The 16,779-nt window shown below is 36.0% G+C and overlaps 1 protein-coding gene across 2 annotated transcripts in view; it reads right to left on the reverse strand.

Annotated features, from left to right (window-relative positions):
- The window catches only part of LOC149808082 (uncharacterized), a 39,192-nt gene continuing 22,413 nt past the window's right edge, over positions 1–16,779 (reverse strand). Inside the window, exons 3-5 of one of the 2 annotated variants that reach the window (XM_089973342.1) lie at positions 9,261–9,434; positions 6,218–6,255; positions 1–5,465 (exon numbers count right to left, since the gene is read on the reverse strand). In XM_089973342.1, coding sequence (XP_089829468.1) covers positions 4,695–5,465; positions 6,218–6,255; positions 9,261–9,434 — 983 coding nt within the window. In that variant the 3' untranslated portion in view covers positions 1–4,694. Of the gene's footprint in view, positions 5,466–6,208; positions 6,256–9,260; positions 9,435–16,779 lie in introns of both variants that reach the window. The other variant, XM_089973337.1, reaches the window with a different exon arrangement.

Raw genomic sequence — 16,779 nt, forward strand, 5'->3', positions numbered from 1 at the left:
TAAAAACCAAAATATTTATTTTAAATACTAACAAAACAAAGTCCAACTACATGTAAATAAAGCACATTTGCTGTAGCGGATAAAGACCGCACCATTATGTACCTGGAATATGTCGGTTTAATAAAAAAAACCTAAATGATATGTATTTTGAACAAAGTATCTACTTTTAGCTTAAAATAAATGCTATCAAATTCCCGAGGTACAAATCCGTCATGTAAACACCAATATCTGGTTCTGGTATTTGACTTGCGAGTTGATTTTGTATAATTTAATGTGGTTGAGAAAACCGTCCTTACAAGATCCAACAAACATTATTTAACGTCGAGAGACGATATATCATAAAAAAGCACTAGCCCTGGACGAGTTATTTACCGACATTACATACAACAGATATTACATATCAAAATAGGCAGTTATAAAGATAGTACACATTTACACTAAAACAATACATTACAGCGCCAATAGTGACATTAAAGCGTGAGTACGTATACGATCCATTTAATATGACATATATTAGAACATATTAAAATGTATATTTACCTCTGACAACTAAATAAAACAGCACAAAACACATTTACCACTGCACTTGTCAAAGAAATAAATTCTGATGGTTTGTCATCTGAGCCTGGTGGCACTCTTACTATGTCCCAATTTGTAGGTTTTCCTAGGGATTGAGTTATACATTTGTTTAAAACTGCTTAATACAATACGCTTTCAATATGTATCAATTCTAAATTCACTGTTCGTGTTAGGAGGTAGGTCTTTTTAGGGTGGTTTTTACTTTTTTCGGAGCATGATTAACAACGATATCCTATAAAACTTGTCATACACAATATTTAAAGTGAAATACGTAATTAATGTGAAAATGATCTTTAAACATAATTAAGGACTAATTATATGGAAATATGGGAACCAGCCTGTAAATGGGTGAACATAAAATAGAGTATATATGGGTTTGGCTGGCCAGGATTGGTTAATAATGTAAGTTATGTTTTAGGGAAAATAATCTTTTGAGAGATTATCCAAGTTGTAAGTGAAAAAAATAGAGACATTGTTTTATTGATGGAATTTTAGTCGTTTAACAGTCTTGAGTTTGGAACACTCATTGCTAAAATTGGTGCGGAATTCAAAGCACATGTTTCAAACACATGCAGATCCAGAAAATGCCGCGGCTCATATCCTTTCCTCTACACAGAAGCTGACATCCAGGATTCGTCTATACTGATAAATATAGGTTTGATCATGAGCACTCAAAAATTTTAAGTTATAGAATTTTTAATATGATGGTGTTTGCATAGGTTTACTATGGGAACTGAATTAGTACTGAGTCCTTAAGGATGCTTTTCTTTGAAGAGTTTTCTTTTAGTTTCTGAAGTGATTTTATGAACTCTGTATGAAACATTATTCTGTTAATGTCGTAGCTAGCATGTGATGCCATTCATTCTTGGCAAAGAAACAAAATTTAATTTGGTTTCAGCCTCAAAAACAGCATTTACTAAGCAGAGGCTATATAGGTGCATAAGACAGAAATGTTTATTGAAGTGGAATTAAATAATAATAATAATGAGAACTTTGTATAGCGCCTAATCTTTAGAACCTCTAAGCGCTTTACAACATTAGACAACACCTATAACATAAAAATCATATTAATATATATAATGATGTGATTACAAAAAACAAACACCATGAAATTAGAAAACATAAAAAACCATGCTGAAATATTTAAGATAGGAAACATTACTAGGTCTTTAAGTTTGTTCTTGCAGTCGCAATAAGTGAATATTAAGAGCACTCTTGAATGGGATCACTGTGTCTTTTTGTCTAAGTTCAGTGGGCAATTTATTCCACGTTGCTGGGCCCTGGTATGCAAAATAACGTTATCCATATGACTTCGTTTTCATAGTGGGAATAATGAGTATAAATGAATAAATGAGTACAAATGAATACTGATTCCATTGGGTTGCATTCTAAACATTCGATGAGTCAAAAAAGGTCAGACAAATAGTAAACAAGTAGAACTGTACAGCTAAATTTTTTATTTCTTTCAAAACAGTAACCCTTAAACTTAGATAAATCCTGGCTAAAATAACTGTTGAATTAAGTCTCTAATAACAGAAACCGATGAACCAGATCATTCAGAAAGACTGACGCAATGTCATTAAATTTATATCTTTATAATACTTATTTTAAGATGACATTATCGGTCGTAATTGGTTGGATATAAGAAGCTTACTCAGCATCACAAATGGGTCTGGGGCTTCACTCGTATTCACATCGTCCCTTGTGTCTTTCTCCGTTTGTGCCGCAAGGGGAATAACTTTCAGTATCATAATTGTGATTGTGTTTGTGGAATGTAGACTGAAGTCCAGGAGTGATGAGCGTCGAATGAAAGTGAGTCACGACGATGAAAATATATGTAAATAATACTGATGAAAAACGAAAAGTTACATATGCTTGGCACAAAGATAATACAACAATAATATTCTGTTTTAACAGTCACATTCCCAAAAATTAAAAGCAAACAAACAAGCAGAATCCTCGAACTGACGTGCACATAAATTCTTTGCAATCTGTTTATACATATCCTCAATACAGTTACTACAAATGGAGTATGTGGCCCCGGTTGACCAAAAGGTCAAAGGTGATCGCCTTTACCAATCACTGCCATCTCACCCCTATCCGCTTGGGTTCGAGTCTCGGGATCAGCCAGTGTGGGTATGTGAGAAATCACCCAGTCTCTTCCTGTGGGTCCAGGTTTGCCGAGTTCTTCCTCCGCCAATTATACCGGCCACCATTTGTAGCCAATCTTGCGTTGAGAAAAGGCGTTGAACACAAAACAACAACAAAAGGAATAAAGTATACATGAGTTGCGTATTAATTGGTATACAGTCCTGTGTACATTAACATCTTTTGAATGGCGTTGATTTTAATGTTAAATACACAAAAGAAATTACATTTGGAACAATTGGTGTTTACACCATATCTATATATGTTGCCAAATTTTGCTGCTAATTAATAAAAAATTACCATACAACATATTTTCGCCAAAACTTTGTTACCATTCACTAAATGGACGGTAACTCAAACAAAATATAGATATTATAAAGGCTATTTTATAAACAACCTGCTTAAATATCTCGCAACTTTAGAAATTTATTTGTAATTCTTTTCAAGGCATGCCTTATAATAAATTAATTGTGTTAATGTTACTGAAATAAAACCTGTAAAAATAACATAGTGCGACAATAAGTCATGTGTAAAATTAACAATTCAAATTTTGAAGGGGCTTTAACTAAAAGTTTGCTTAGAATTAACTCATCTACTACACAATATGGTCAGCGTTTGAACAATTGAAGAAACTTGCTGCGACAAAGAAAAGTAATTACATTATTAGCATGGAAGAGATATTTCCAATATGTACTATTTTCTGCATCTTTATTCTTAATAGACGTACAAGACGATTATTTTTTTCGTCTTTCCTGGTGGGCTGGATTCAGAAGATATCGGGAGTTATTCCTACGCTTAATGTGATCTGATAAAGTGTTATTGACGGAGAAGTCAAAATTCTCACGTATCTATTTTCAAACCTAAACAATCCCTGCTGTCGCTTTTGATAACTTGGTTGTGTACCAAAAAAAATATAAGAAAATATGAATTGTAAAAGGGACTAAAAGATTTTTGCTGGAGCAAATGATCATAAACGCGAACAACACGGTTGTTTTTACACGTTGTGTTTACTGCTGTAACTGTGGTGGAGAATCCCATGATTCTTCTTACATTAGGTATCTATTATGCAGAACAGCCAGGGCAATTTTAAAAAGTCAAATATATTTTAAGATTTACCTCTGTTTACAACACACTTAGATTGATGCCATTTAGGGATTCAAATAATTTTAGAAAAGGTTTTCCTACTTTTAACGTTTCCAATAATTCAGGGTATCCTAAGGCTTTTAAGTTTGTCAGGAACATCAAGCACAAGGAGTACACAGTCGAATGAAAAGAAATATTTATGTACATCAAAAGATCCGACAGAATATTTTAGCAGCCCGTTCGACTACGTCGGTACAGTGTTATTGAAGAGTTTGCCGCATGATATTAAATAAACACCCAATGTTTCAACTTTTAAGAAACTGAAATTTATAGACGTGTCGTATCATACCCACTCACACGTACGATCACGTGCAGTTTGCATTAAATGTTATGACTTTGACTCCAAGATATCGTTAACGATTAGAACGATTTGTACTCAAAATATTTAAAAAGGTTTCCAATAAAATAGGGATAAAACATATTAAAAAACCTCAGGAAAGCAGTAAAATAAGAGCACAATTCTGAAACAGACTGGATATTCACTACAATGGAAAAGGAAATAAAATGATAAGAGCTATACGTTGTGCACAGGATTGTAACACTTCAAAGGATACAAACCTTGGCTGTGCATAAAGTCTGACTCTTTTCATTACATACATTATCCCGTTTTACGCGAGAGAAAAAAAAAATAACTTGAAAAATGCAACAAATGGCAATGTTCACGATATTAAGTGTGATATGCACGGTATCAAAGAATCTCTAATTTTCATATTTCTCTCTTGGTATTTCTGCATTTAAGTTAAAAGATGCTTTATCTAAATTCCTTTTGAAAAATGTGACATTCATATGTTTTCGTTGAAACAGCATTATACGAGAGAGAGAGATTATGACATTGGTTTTTTTATCGACACTCTTGGTCTCCATCCTCGAATAATTGTTTTAACCTTAAACGTATCTAGATGAGTTAGATTAAATGGCTCTTTGGAGAGTAAGTCAGAAAAATTTTCATTCATTAAATGCTGGAAAAAAGCGCCATCCAGTTTTCCTGCTTTACATGTATTAGCCAGTTCTTCAAGTCCGCAGAATATGAAACAATCGTAAACCTCCCTCACGGTGTAAGAGTAAAACGTTTCTGGGGGTTCCATTTCTTCCCTTGTGCCTAGAGGTAATAGCGAACAGTAATCACCTTCTTTGTCTGAATCAGGTTTTTCAGCAGCCATATCCCCACTGTGTACAGATTGTGGGATCAACCCTGTGCGTATTGGGGCGTTGGTATAAACGGCTTCTAACGTTAAACCTGACATCTTGTGCGAGACTTTGTCAGGAGGGTGTTTCTTCAGGGCAACAGAATCTACACTGATGCGCGAACGTACTGTTACATATCCATCGTCAGAATCATCTGATTCTGATCTCAAGATATTTTCTTTGGTGGATTCGCCTTCAGGGTCTCCTCGCAAGTCATTATTTGAAGTATCATTCCGACAATCTCCGGTACCTATCTCTTTCTGTTCTGTCGCTAATGATTTCTCGTCACTCATTTTCAAAAGCTCGGCCCGGGTGTTCCCGTTCGCGTGCGATTCTTCGTTCGCAGTCTTAAAATTGATATAAACGATGTTTTCCACCACGCAGGGATGTTTGGCCTCAGAAGTCAGATTCTGTAAGGAAGAACGTACATTGACGAAAATCAGACCAACAATAAAATCACCAATATAACTAATTATAACTTGATACCGTCATCGCCTACTCACATTTTCAATGATGGTGCTGTAGAAAATGAAACAAATGAAAATGTAGGAAACAAGGATATAGACATGGAAATCAACCTAATGGCAAGAAAGTTATATGAAAAGAACAGAATGATGAGAAAAGAAAAGTCGAAATTGATAAACCAACACCAAAAAATAGTTCTGTCACCGTTTTCAGCTTTCTCTCTAGCAAGCGTACACGTGAATTGGCAACGTTCGTAGGTAGATGCATTTGCTACAGTGAAAGTGAGACAAGAAATGAGGGCATGATTTATTTAAAACAAAACCCAAAACCCAAGTATCTTATAATCGTTGTTGCTTTTTTTTATTTAGAATTTTGTACCTCATTTTGCCACACTTCTACCAGCTTCATCATGTCAGTGCTGCTATACGATCAAAAAGTTCCAAAAATGTGCTGAATAAACTTCCATGTTTTGTAATTACCAATATATGTGCCGACCTACCAATCAACCGATCTCCTTATATGAAACAAATATGCACTAGACAGTATATATATATATATATATATATATATATATATATATATATATATATATATATATATATATATATATATATATATATATATATATATATATATATATAATACAAGGTACATATTCATCTAATTTGCTTGTTTTTGTCGTACTTACATTACTTACATGGTGTAAAGAGAGCTTCGTTGGTGACATATATGATCCTGGAAGAAAATAAAATTCTACATTCATAATTTAAATGGCATATAATCTCTAGCTGGGATTAAGTTTTATCTTATTCAACAGACAATGGGATATGTTCAATGAAATCTATTTCTAATAATTTAAATTTAATAATTATTAAAGTTATTTTCTTTTCCATCTTCCTCGATAAGAGAAGTGATACATTAAAATCATATAATCCAGTTTTAGTGCTTCTCGTTATCGCACTTATTGTATACCAGTCAATACAAATGACACTGTCATTGTGTCCTAGTAAAATTGTATACCAGTCAATACAAATGACACTGTCATTGTGTCCTAGTAAAAATGTATACCAATCAATACTAATGACAGTCATTGTGTCCTAGTAAAATTGTATACCAATCAATACAAATGACACTGTCATTGTGTCCTAGTAAAATTGTATACCAATCAATACAAATGGCACTGTCATTGTGTCCTAGTAAAATTGTATACCAGTCAATACAAATGACACTGTCATTGTGTCCTAGTAAAATTGTATACCAGTCAATACAAATGACACTGTCACTGTGTCCTAGTAAAACTGTATGCCAATCAATACGAATGACACTGTCATTGTGTCCTAGTAAAATCCAGAACAGGACCATGTGGAAGATAGCACATCAATCTTAAATTTTGAATATTATGCACTCTCTTCCCTAATGTGCTCTTTGCCTTCTTATAACTAATTATCTTAATTTTATGATTTTATTAATTAATAATAAAAGAATTATGATCAAACAATCGTTGTATCACTGTAAGGAAAAATAATGATCCAAAACGCTTGACGCCAGAATTTCAGGTCAACACGGCTTGCCTTTACAAATTTTTTGAGCTATATTCCAGCGTTCGCTTAAATGGAATACGTCTTGTTACGCTTTGACTTTTGACCCTCTTCGAGGTGTTTTGTTGCAAATGTGTATTTAAATGTAATGAAAATGTAGAGTCGTCGCTTTAGGTTGAATTGTTACCTTGAAAAATAATTTCTTCTGCTTCACTTAAAGTCAGTGACAATAATTATAGCACCCAGGGGATCACTCATCTTGTATTGATTGTATAGTTCTTGATTGTTGCTACGCATACACATATATATTTTCTGTCTATACAAACCTTTCCATAAAACAATTTGCATTTTGTACATATTCAGCTTTTGACTTAAATCAAATCCTTGTCGACTTTTACAAGTACGAGTTGCTCAAATCAAAGATCAGTTAAGGAAATACACTTCGTTCTTCTTTACATATTGTATATACTTTCATTAAACTGTATTTAAAATATGTGAAAGGTGTTTTAGAAAATAGGGAATGATGGAATCCAAACTTATTGTAAAATATTGGAAAGAAATAGTGTAGTTTTTTGCGTTATACAACATGAAAACTTGTCGCATGATTCTATTTCAACTTGTTTATGTCATCATGTCGTTAGGCATATTTGCATACCAGGGCATCATGTCATTAGGCATTTTTGCATACTAGGACGTCATGTCATTAGATACCTTTGCAAACTAGGGCATCATGTGATTAGGTTTCTCTGCACACTAGGGCATCACATCATTATGTATCTTTGCATACTAGGGCATCAGTGTCATTATGTATCTTTGCATACTAGGGCATCAATGTCATTATGTATCTTTTTGCAAACCATGACTTCATATCATTAGGTATCTTTGCACAATGGGGCATCTTGTCATTAGTTATCTTCGCATATTATTGTATAATGTCATTATGTATCTTTGCATACTATGACATCATGTCATTAGGTATCTTTGCACACTATGGCATTATGCCGTTAGGTATTTTCGCATAATAAGACATCACGTTGTTAGTTATCTTCGCATACTAGGGCCTCGTGTTATTATTATCTTCGCATACTAGGGCCTCATTTTGCTAGTTATCTTTGCATACTAGGGCATAATGTTGTTAGTTATCTTTGCATACTAGGGCATAATGTTGTTAGATACCTTTGCATACTAGGGCATAATTTTGTTAGATCCCTTTGCATACTAGGGCATCATGTCCTTAGGCATCTTTATATACTAAGGCATCATGCTATTATTTTGTTACTTAATATTTATGAGTCTTTAAATAGCATGGGGACATGCAGTTTGCCCGTATGCACTTAAGGTGGTATGTACTGTTTTAAGAATGTAACGTACTTCAACTCTTCCTACATGGTTTGAGATAGACACACGAAACTAGGACCAATGATAGTTCATTGGTTCCAGATTACGTCGACACTTTTGGAATTCTGATCGCGTCCCTAATAGTTTGATTTATTTGTATGGGGGAAATGTTAGATTTTTATACAAATTTCAAACAACTTTTGTGTTCTGTGTTTCATGTGCATACTAATTAATGTGTGTGATCATTCCCTACTATTAGGAACATACACCTGGTAGTAACAAAGGAACTGTTGATATTTCCATTCTATAACCAAAAATACGCTTACTAGGCACGAAATAATAAATTTATAGATGCAAATGATATGACACTGGGGTCCATCCGCACCCTTTTAAAATGGACACATTTAATGGGTATAAAAAGATAAACGCACGTATCTAACTGACTTCTGACCTAGGCGAGACATTTCCCTCATGACTCCCGCCCCAAGCTCAAATATCTCAGTGGAGGGCAAAACGAAGTAGCACAGGGACGCTGTTTTAAAGAGACATAATTGTAGTTTATTTAGACGCAAAATCTTAGAAGTCATAATGAACTTATTTTACTTTTTATCGTTTCTTTATTTTAAAATTGACTGGAAGCGATGAAGTTTCGTGGATTTTTTAGTATTGGTCTGTTTCCGGTCCGGATTCCTTGTTTCATTTAGCTCTCAATATTGAACCTATCTTAAATTGTGTGAAACAGATACGTTCAGAAAATGGCCAGGCAAATACATTGCTATGTTTTCGAAAATATAAATTTAAAAGAGTAGTAATTAATAAATAGCTGGGTGGTGAGGGCAAAAATAGAAAAACACACTGTAATACCTTTCCCCGAGTGCAGACTCAAACTTTTGACACTGGTATCAAGGGGACATAAAACTTCAGTCTGTGGCCTACTGATGGGTGGGTATATCCCTCTGTCATGTGGCTTCCTTGCTTTCTTCGGCCTGGAACTATTTTCAAGAAATATCGGAGAACTCGTATCTGCTCCACTCGAACCTAAAATTAAAAGTTGAAGACAGCAGTTTTAAATGTCTTGCAAAATTGTTATCAAAGCCTTGTCATTCAACATCCAATGACAAGTTTTGAAAGTTAAACAGTCTTTACAACGATATACATTTTGAATTATATTTTGGCCTGCCAGCATTTTGCTTAATTGAATCAGGCAATAAAAAACCACAGGTGCTCGACGCGAGCTTGATGTTAAGAAGAAAAAACAATAATCTAAAGGAAAAAAATCATACAGAGTGACAAAAATACCTTAGATTACCCCCACGACCCGTTCTGACATAGGACCCTCTCTATCATAATCCACCTGTGTAACAAACCGAGCTAAATATCTAAGGGAGAGTATTATATCTGACATATTCCAATTACAAAACAGGGCACACGAGTTCGCTCACTTGACACGATGATTCGTATGTCTTCGCTACATAAGACCAGTGTTATTCCCGAACATTAGAGTTCAAAACAGTTTCCTGGTCAAAAGCAGAACTTTAACATACTTTTTTATGAGTAAGCGAAGCAAAATGAAGCTAGCATTAAATATTCAATACATTCAAGCTACCTTGCTAACAAGCAGATATATGAAATATATAACAATCCATACATTTATTTTGACAGTGATATATAACAATCCATACATTTATTTTGACAGTGATATATAACAATCCATACATTTATTTTGACAGTGATAGATCAATTTACAAAACATGCTTAAGCTAAAAACAAAAATCATTAAAAAGACACAGAAAAAGAATTTTAGAAATAAAGATAATTATTAACTGCAATAAGTAAAAGATAGAAAACTTTCCAGCTTACTCTGACAAAAAATTGTATTATAGGGTAATGGGTTTAGCAGATCCTTGAGCACTAGAATACAGAGGTATTTCACTCGATATAAAATCAGAAAATGGGTCGATAAAACAGATGCCAAAACTAACCAAGTAATACAACAAAAGCATCGTTGATCAATATAGTTTGAAACAATCAAGAAAGATAAAAGATAAATTTATTCAGTTACCTTTCGACAAATACACTAGGAACGACTAGGCTGAATATAGGTGTTAGAATATTGAACTATAAAACAATTTGTAAAACGCTTGTTATAACTTTAGCGAGGAAATATTTAAAATAGGCAAGTAATTTAAGGCAATCCGGTCATTTAAAAACTGTAATACATGAAGGACATTTTGTGCTTTACAGGAGTAATCAACATAGAACAAACGAGATAACAAATACAAAGTCAAAGAGAAATGCATGTACTTGTGAAATGGAAATCATTTGATTCATCGTTCGGAACTTGCAAATCAGCTGAAAATATTAAGTAATTAAAATAGGTGAAGAGGATAACTTAAACATTACCACACCTATAAAACAACTTATAGGTAGAAATATTAAACAGTATGAAAACTCTGACTGTTTATACCATAATGAGTGTTTTTTATGTTTCTTATGCTTCATATGTATAAAAAAGTAAAGAAACAAAAGCAACACAAAAAAGAATACAACAGTTAAACTTGATCGGTTTTTGAATTATGTTGACTACGAAAGAGAGAAAGAAAGAGTAAATAAAACAATTAAAAGAAAAAATTATATTTTGTATTTAAAGAAGGTACAGTAGTTATGATAACTTAGCGGTTAACGTCGTAGTATTCCTAACAAAACTTCTTTAATTTTAACACATCTAAGTCTTATACCACATGGATGATGCAATATCCGAAACGCCTTTAATGGTGTGTAAATATATTTATTTTTGAAGATACCTTTGTTTTCAAAACCTCATGTGACATGTAGAAGTACTTGGAATTAAATAACTAAAATAAATGGCTCACTCGCTTCTAAAATATTTCAAGTACAACGATGAAAAGGTGATAAACAAATCATAAACAAAAGAAACAGAGAACAAACAAACACAAAACTTGCCAAAGATGTAAAGAAAGCGTTACATCAAACTAGAATAAAATTGTAAATGAAATGAACAGATTAGGTTGAAGCAACAGGAAAATGTTGAAATACGATAAAAGGAGGATCAGTAAATGCTAATTTAATATACCAATCTAGATAACAGGAAATGCTAATTTCATATACCAATCTAGATAACAGGGAAATGCTAATTTCATATACCAATCTAGCTAACAGGGAAATGCTAATTTCATATACCAATCTAGATAACAGGAAATGCTAATTTCATATACCAATCTAGATAACAGGGAAATGATAATTTCATTTACCAATCTAGATAACAGAGAAATGCTAATTTCATATACCAATCTAGATCACAGGGAAATGTTAATTTCATATACTAATCTAGATAACATGGAAATGCTAATTTCATATACCAATCTGGATAACAGGAAATGGTAATTTCATATACCAATCTAGATAACAGGGAAATGGTAATTTCATATACCAATCTAGATAACAAGGAAATGCTAATTTCATATACCAATCTAGATAACAGGGAAATGCTAATTTCATATACCAATCTAGATAACAGGAAAATGCCAATTTCATATACCAATCTAGATAACAGGAAAATGCTAATTTCATATACCAATCTAGATAACAGGAAAATGCTAATTTCATATACCAATCTAGGTAACAGGGAAATGCTAATTTCATATACCAATCTAGATAACAGGAAATGCTAATTTCATATACCAATCTCGATAACAGGGAAATGCTAATTTCATTTACCAATCTAGATAACAGAGAAATGCTAATTTCATATACCAATCTAGATCACAGGGAAATGTTAATTTCATATACTAATCTAGATAACAGGGAAATGCTAATTTCATATACCAATCTAGATAACAAGTTGGCCATTGTTATCAGAGACAAACGGACTTCTGGTTTAAAATATAAAAGACAAGTACCGAATCTTACTCAAGTAGTATATGGGGCCACCCTAGCGACAATGGGAATTAGCATTACAAAACCCCTTGGGCCACTCTAGCGACAAGGGAAATTTAACATGGAGAAAAACCCTGGGTCACTCTAACAACAAGGGGAATTGAACATGGAAATTGAACATGGGAATGTCACCTGGGAATCAGTGGGAATTAAACATTGGTAACGTCATAGGTTTATAGGGTCAAAACCTTTTATAGGGTGAAATGTATTTGTAGGGACAAAGGGTTGATAGGGACAAACATAGACATACAGAAACAAACAAATACACATTGAAACACACAGAAAAGAGGACAGAAATATTCTAAAGAAAGACTCACAGATAGAATAGACTCGATAAAGAAAAGTCTGTTGTATGGGTTCAAAACATTTATTCAAGTACATATATACATGGGCTCTCTGGCCTGTGCTTTGGTCTAAGCACTATCCATTAAATACATAAATATTTGAACATAAAAGAAACACGAGTTGTTTAGTTATTGACTCTAGTAAACTAATGTTTAAAATTAACGTTCACTCCTTTCTAAAATCACTTCATATGCAACGAATTTACATTAAATGTTCGTTTATAAGAAAAAGTTAAAACAAAACAAGTAACAAACAATCAAATAAGAGAAAGTTCGTGTTTGTCTCTCTATCCGTTACACACGTTGTTTAAAATCTGGTCAGCTACCACTTGTGTCCCAGCATAGATGTTTCCGATCTCGTATTCCCTGTCAGACGTAAATCTGCTGTTACGTCCATCGTGGTAGGTACACTTATCGGTAAGCAGATCAAGAGCAGTGATCGTCTTCTTCCCATGGAGGTACAACATATGCCATATGAATAGTCACTTTTCCATCGGTGATGTCAAATTTTTCTCTCACCGACCGCACGTCTTCAATAGCCCTCAAAAGTTTGGAAGAAGTTATTTCTGCAGGTGTGCTAAATCCGAGACATACAGGCGAGTTCAAACTGTCGTGATACATAGATAGGCTCAAACGACCTTCATCTTTGACTTGGCAATGACATTTGAGTTCCTCTAACAGTGAGTCAAGTAGATCCGTAATGAAACCTGATACTTCCTCGGCTGGAACGTCAGACGCGAAGTCTTTAAATCTCACCGTGTAGGTGTAAGTTGTCGTTCTAAATTTTCTCGAGGTCGCTGTCTGGGTCATTTGGATGCTAAAATACTCCTTTAGGTCTATTGAATCCTTTCCCTTCTTGAACGCACTTTGCTGTGACGGTATGGTGGTGAAAGAGGTCAATGATGTTTGTTCCTTCTCTTTTTTCTTCTGCGTAGAGTTATTCATCTTTCTCGTCGCTTGTCCTCGCAATGAAGTGTCGTTCTTGGAAGTCGTCCCTTTTTATACTGGGTGATATCATCATGTCCATAAGGTAAAGTTTTGTGGTCTGGAAGTTTCACTGGTTGCACGTAGTTTGTCATGGCATTAGTACATAACAACTAAGATGTGGTATTGCATTGGTGATGTGATCGTGAGGCATAGAATCACACTCGAGTTTCTCGTTGGACTTGAGTCTTACGCTCTATACTTGCTGTTTGAAAGGATTCATTTTTGTCGATTGGTCTTGGTAGTGACAATGAACTATTGGTCTTGGACGTTGTCCCTTTTTATATGCTGACCAATATCGATGTGACCGTACGGCAACGTAAAGTGATTGGGAAGTCTCACTCGCTTCTGGTACACGATTTGATACATTTTTTCCAGGGATCGACTGACGATGTGGTGAGTGGGTAAACGTACAATCTTGTTCGGTTGGTGAGTGGTCACTTTAAAGTTTCCATCCTCTCCCGATTGCAAGGCTTCTTTCAATACCCCAAAGTTGACCACTCGACTGGTACGATAATTCAGAGTCAGTCCTTTCACTTTGCACTCCGTGTGCACTTCTCCTTGTTTGTCCCGGTATTGGTAGCCGTAATTTTTAGGACCGCCACTCGCGAAACTTAGAATCTTGTCTTCGGGGTGTTCGTCTGTCCAGGCTCCTAAACGGTTTTCTTCGATGTTAGGGTGTTGCTGACCCGGTCGATCGATGTAGATGCAACTGTCCGTGTCAAAGTACAGGACGCGTTCCCCTAACAGTTCTAAAGCTTCGTACAATTTTAAGCGAGCATGAGCTGTCACGTAAGCCGCAATGATGACATTTCCAAAAGGGTCGTCTTGCACAAAGTCCAGATCTTCTTCGTAATTGACCAAGATCAAATTCTCTCGAACGACGTCCACGTGTTTCATGTATTTGGTTTTGTCGTGAATCATCTGGAAGTAGCGGGAAGGTTCTGTCAAATATTCCGTCTTGGGTAAACACGGTCGTTGTGCCATTTTACCCCACAAGCAATTTAACATCACTTTGGCAAACGATCGCCTGCCTTCGTTTTTCTCGATGTGGTCTAAAGAGATGCCTTCTTGTTCATAGTATTTCTCTTTGAATCGTATTTGGTCTTCGGGAGTGTGACACCAGGAAGGATAGCCGCTGGCTTCTTGTTTCAGTTTCAAAAAGGCATCCACGTAGTCAGCGAAAATGCCTTTCTGACTGGGATCACCCTTGTGGTATTGTTGTGTCTTGGGAAAGTGGCAAATTTCGTACACTTCTAACAGTTGGTATCCCATGTCCAGAGCTTTGAACAATTCTACGCTGACCCAGGTTCCCGTCAAGGCACGTTCTTCCTGGGTGTGCTGACAAGGTTGGTCTTGGTTGCACGTTTCGGCACAAGTACGGCACAATGAAAACATCAGTTTGCCTTGACAATGGTGAGGTAAGACGGGATGGTATAGGTTCGTGGGAGGCAAAACTTTACACTTGATCAAGCCTTCGTATTGTCGAATGTTTTTCAGGTCGATGTGTTCCGTTAACAATTGCGGGTGCCCTACAGGAAAGCGACAATATTTGCACACGTAGGGATACAGCGAACACACGTCCAAGTATTTGATTTCTTCTCCTTTCTCTTCGTCGGCTTGGTACAGCAAACAGGTGGCGTTGGTCCTTCCTCCGTACAAGCTATCCCTCGGGTTCAGCGGGTCCATGAACTGGTAACTTTCCACGAGGCGTTTAAACTCGGGATCGGTTTTCAAACGGTGATCGTACTCGTGTTCCCACATTTCCACCACTTGGTATCCTTCCTGTTCCAACTTTAGGCGCCGCTGACATGTGTCCTGGTACAAGTCTTCCATGGTTCGTTGTAAAAACTGATTTTTAGTGCTACGATCAGGGTAACAGACGGGACATCCGTGAAATAAGCAACCGTTAAACTCGTACACGATCTTTGGGTTTTCTAAGTCCCAGCCATCTACCGAATACGTTCCGATGGTCTTTTCACCCCCTCCGTTGCGGGCATGCTGAATCCATTTGTTTTCCTTGTCGCACAAGTAATGTAACCAACGTAGGGCTTTGACCGAGTATTGACGTTTGACAAAGTGGGTCGTTTGAGGACTGATGACAGCCACGGTGTTTTCAGGCATGAATCGTTGTCGATACACTAAGGAACATGCTTTGGCAATGGTGCAAGCTTCTTTCAAAGGATCGACCCCTCCGTGTTCCATGAACAGTTCTCGAAATTTTCCACAGCAACGTCGTAAAATGTCCACGTCGGAACGACAATACTTTAGCATTTCTTCCTGAAAGTCGAAAGGGTCCGAGGCGTGAACCTGGTACCAAGCGTAGAAAGCTTCTCGTTGTTCGGTACGCATGTTGTCGGGGTCGTAATAGTGAGCCTCAGGCAAATGGGGTAGAACGGCATGTTGATTGGCTTCCGTATTGAAAAAGTGTGGAAAGTACCCTTTAGCCATTTCTGTCATTCCAAACGTTTTAGGCATTCGACTCAAAGGCATGGCCAAATAGCTCATCGAATCTTTAAACTGTACTTGTCCCACTTGCATGAAAATGATTTTGGCTCCGTTCAAAGTCACTTTAGGACGTTCGGTGCCATGTTCCGTATAGTATCTGAGAAGAAACTGTCCATCGTATCCGGAGAAATTGTGAGCTATCACCGTGGCATGACGATGACAATCTCCGTAACGTTCGATGTCCTCTTGGCTCCACGTCTTGTCGATGGGGTCTAAGACCCATCGAGCGAAATCGGCTAGCGTGTTCGGTCCCCGAAAGATTTTTTCACGTCCTCCAGGAATCTTGCTGCAGTGAGGGCAATGACTGAAGATAGGTTCTTGAATGCACTTCTCGCACGCTCGATGAGCCACGCAGAAATTAGGAATGTGAATGCCAGTCTCTTGCATGCATTCGAAATCGAAAAAGATGAAATTGCTTTTCTTCTTGTGACCATCCTCTTTCTCTGGTTGGGGTTGGTATTTTTGCACGTAGCATTGGTGTTTCAAGTCCACGATGTGATGACAAATGTGACATTTTTTTTTCCTGAACATACGTGTGCCTTGGTACTATTGGTACGTATGCCTTGTCTACACGTAGGGCACAATCTCAG

This window comes from Sinohyriopsis cumingii, chromosome 1 (genome assembly GCF_028554795.1).
Source record: "Sinohyriopsis cumingii isolate HCF-2022 chromosome 1, ASM2855479v2, whole genome shotgun sequence".
Lineage (NCBI taxonomy): Eukaryota > Metazoa > Mollusca > Bivalvia > Unionida > Unionidae > Sinohyriopsis > Sinohyriopsis cumingii.